Source organism: Stylophora pistillata, chromosome 14, assembly GCF_964205215.1.
Source record: "Stylophora pistillata chromosome 14, jaStyPist1.2, whole genome shotgun sequence".
NCBI classification, from domain to species: domain Eukaryota; kingdom Metazoa; phylum Cnidaria; class Anthozoa; order Scleractinia; family Pocilloporidae; genus Stylophora; species Stylophora pistillata.
Window position 1 is genome coordinate 11,022,379 of NC_142532.1, and position 3,095 is coordinate 11,025,473.

Sequence of the window (3,095 nt, forward strand, 5' to 3'; positions counted from 1 at the left end):
GATGGAGGTTGGACGACGGTCATGAAGATTGACGGCAATAAGGTGCTTTTTGTTGTTGTCGTTGTTATTGTTTTTCTTGTCTTATCTCTTTTATGAACATGTACAGGCTACGTTGATGAAAAATCGCTCTGTTTGTAGAAACAACAGACTTAAAATACCTTGACTTCTTCATCGTCCCATTAATGATCATCCGACGCTAATCAAATGGTCACTTAACTAATTTTATTGATACTGATATGCATCCTCCATTTCCTTGAGGGGGAGTTTCAGGGCTTCCGATTCACGTGATCTGTACCTTTACAAAGTATACGACATAAAGATGACTTGATAGGGATAATGGTTCGCTACATGACTGAACATGTTGGGTTTTTTTTTAAACCACCTTACACAGAGCAAATTTCCGCATAACTTCGAGTTTAGAATACAAGGAATAGCCCCATTCTGTTCACTCGTCCAATAAATCTTAAATTTTAACAAAAAGACTTTTTTTCTTCATTTCTGATATAAGAGTGAAGTATATCAAGTAATTCTTGCATGTGCATACGGAAAGAGGGAGTCCTTTATAATTTTGATGACGGATCTAGAGTGGTTCTCCAACTGAGTGTTTTCTCTTAAAACTGCGATTAAATCAGCTTAAAAGTACATTTAAACCTGCTTTAATTTTGGCAAGTCAATCAGTTTCAAGTGGGTTTAGTTCGTTAATGTGATAAATATTTCAGAAGAAATGAGCGTAAGGTTTGGAATTCTCTTCCAGTCAACGTTTGGTTATGACAGTCCTCACTGGAGCGACTACATAGAATACAATCTTCCTGGAGGGGAAACTGGATTCGACAGACAGGAAACCAAGTTATCAACCTACTGGAACACTCCCTTCTCCCAAATCTGTCTCGGAATGAATATCGGCCAACAGACCACGTTCATTGTCATCAACAAGAAGGCTGAATCTCTGTACTCACTTATCGCTGACGGACAGTACCGCCCTACTTCACTGGGTCGTGATAAATGGAAGACGCTGCTTGGTTTTGAGGCCTCTTTGCAGTATAATTGTAACCAGGAAGGGTTCAACACTGAGTGTGAAAGGGAAGGTTATTCCAAGGCCCGGATCGGTATCGCTAGCAAAAACGAGGACGGCTGCACCTCATGTAATTCGAGGATTGGATTTGGTACAGGAGGGAGACCTGATGACTCAAACACCTGTGGAAACGAAGCGGAAAATTACTCTACAGATAATGGAGAGAAACACGTCAAAGCCATGGGATATGTTTTAGTACAATGAGAAAAAAAACTGATCTACAGAACCTGAAATAAACTTAAGTCATTAAGTTAAAGATTTAGCATTCCCTATTGAGCTATCAAGTTTTTGAATCTCAGGGGCAAAAATGTAGGAATTTAATGGGACTCAGAAAGTTGGTATTCGCCAGCTCAACGCTACAATTGTTTAAGGATTTTATTCCACACTAGAAGAGGATAATTAGAATGGGACTTAAGAAAGAACACTCTTGTTCAGGACCATTTATTGTGGCAAAACATAACGTAAACAAAGTTGTCCGACCATCGCCAACTCAACTTTTGGCGAGGTTTAAATTCCATAAAAGTTGTCCTAGTTAGGGTCAAAGAGAGTCTCATTGAATTTGAAATGACTTTCTTAAATATCTTGGAGACATGTGCACTCTAGATCTGTTACCATGTCCTTTAGTTTCTTGAGTAAGGTGGCTATTAGATCTCTGGCTGTAAAGGTAAACTAAAAAAAGGACACATTCCTCTCCTTAAACTGGCACAGAGTGTCATGGCTAAGATGTTAGCAGCAATGGTGCTCATCATATGATATTAGATGAATAAGTCCCATTTTGGAAATCACATCACAATGTTCAAGGTGACCGCTTTCTTCTTCAATAAGACTGTCGTCGCTGTGATCATTTAAATCCTGCATTGGTTCTTACGAGACTGTGGCTTTTCTTCGTTTCAGAGCAGAAAGCCTCGAGAAGCAGCTTTGTACCTGGCTCTTTGTTTTCCATTTACTTCTACTAAATTTTCTTGTACCGTGTGTTTTTGTTTTTGTTTTCCTTTTTTCCATTCCTGCCACTTGCATGGGTAGGCTTTTATGCCTGCTGTTTCATCGCTTTGAAATCTGGTTTAGATCTTAAAGATAACTATCCCTTTTCAGTGAATTTTGTCCCACCCCTTATAAGTTTCTGAAGAGCTCATCCCATCTAACACACTTCACTTTTAACTCCACCCGTTGTTTCGAGTGTTGCTAATTTCGATTCAAGTGTTAGGGACGAGAACTACAATACCCAACCGCATCTAAGGCCGTTGTTAAGGCTCTCTGCACATTCTGATTCTTCTTTCAAGCTGTGTTACCCAAAGTACACATGATCTTGGAGTTCTTCTGGTGAAGTGAACAGGCTATAATCGAAATTCCGTGTTATGGTTTGTGGTGTTGTGACAAAGAAATCATGACTCTCAACTTCTTCTGTCATTGCCTATTTAACTGTCACTGTGTCTCCGTCACCGTCAGGGTCATTGTAACAGCCACTGATCCTCGTACTGTCACTGTCGCTGTTTCTTTTATTGTCACTGTCACCATTACTCACTCTGTTACTCTCACTCTCTTGGGTTTTGTCTCTGTCACTGTCGGCGTCACTTTTACTGTCACTATGTCTGTCGATGTTACTATTACTAACTTTGTCACTTTCGCTAACTCTCTGTTTCTTACTCTCAGAGTCACTGTCACGTCATTGTCTCTTTCTCTGTCACTGCCATTGTCGCTGTCTGTCACTCTGCGGTCACTTTCTCTGACATTGACCCTGTTTCTGTTACTTTCTCGGCCACTCTCATGGTCACTTGATTGTCTCTGTCTTTGTCACTGTCATTGTTACTTTTTCTCTCTTTTGTTGAAACCGTGAAGGTCTTTGTTAGTCTCTTTCTCACTGTCACTGTTATTGTCCCTGTCACTGTCACTGCTGTTGTTTCTATTATTGTGGCCTTTGACATCACAATCACTGTTTCTGTCTCTTTCTCTGTCAGTCTCTAAGAGTGTCTCTGTCACTTCTGTCCCCATCACTGTCACTTTCTCTTTCAGAGTCACTCTCTCT

The 3,095-nt window shown here is 40.3% G+C and overlaps 1 protein-coding gene across 1 annotated transcript in view; it reads left to right on the forward strand.

The window, feature by feature from the left end:
* Positions 1–2,696, forward strand: part of LOC111332553 (uncharacterized) — a 17,316-nt gene extending 14,620 nt beyond the window's left edge. Inside the window, exons 8-9 of the mRNA XM_088745629.1 lie at positions 1–42; positions 755–2,696. The exon at positions 1–42 is cut by the window's left edge and continues 85 nt beyond it. Of these exons, the coding sequence (XP_088601755.1) occupies positions 1–42; positions 755–1,276 (564 nt within the window). The 3' untranslated portion in view covers positions 1,277–2,696. The remainder of the gene's footprint in view (positions 43–754) is intronic.
* Positions 2,697–3,095: the final 399 nt, after the last annotated feature.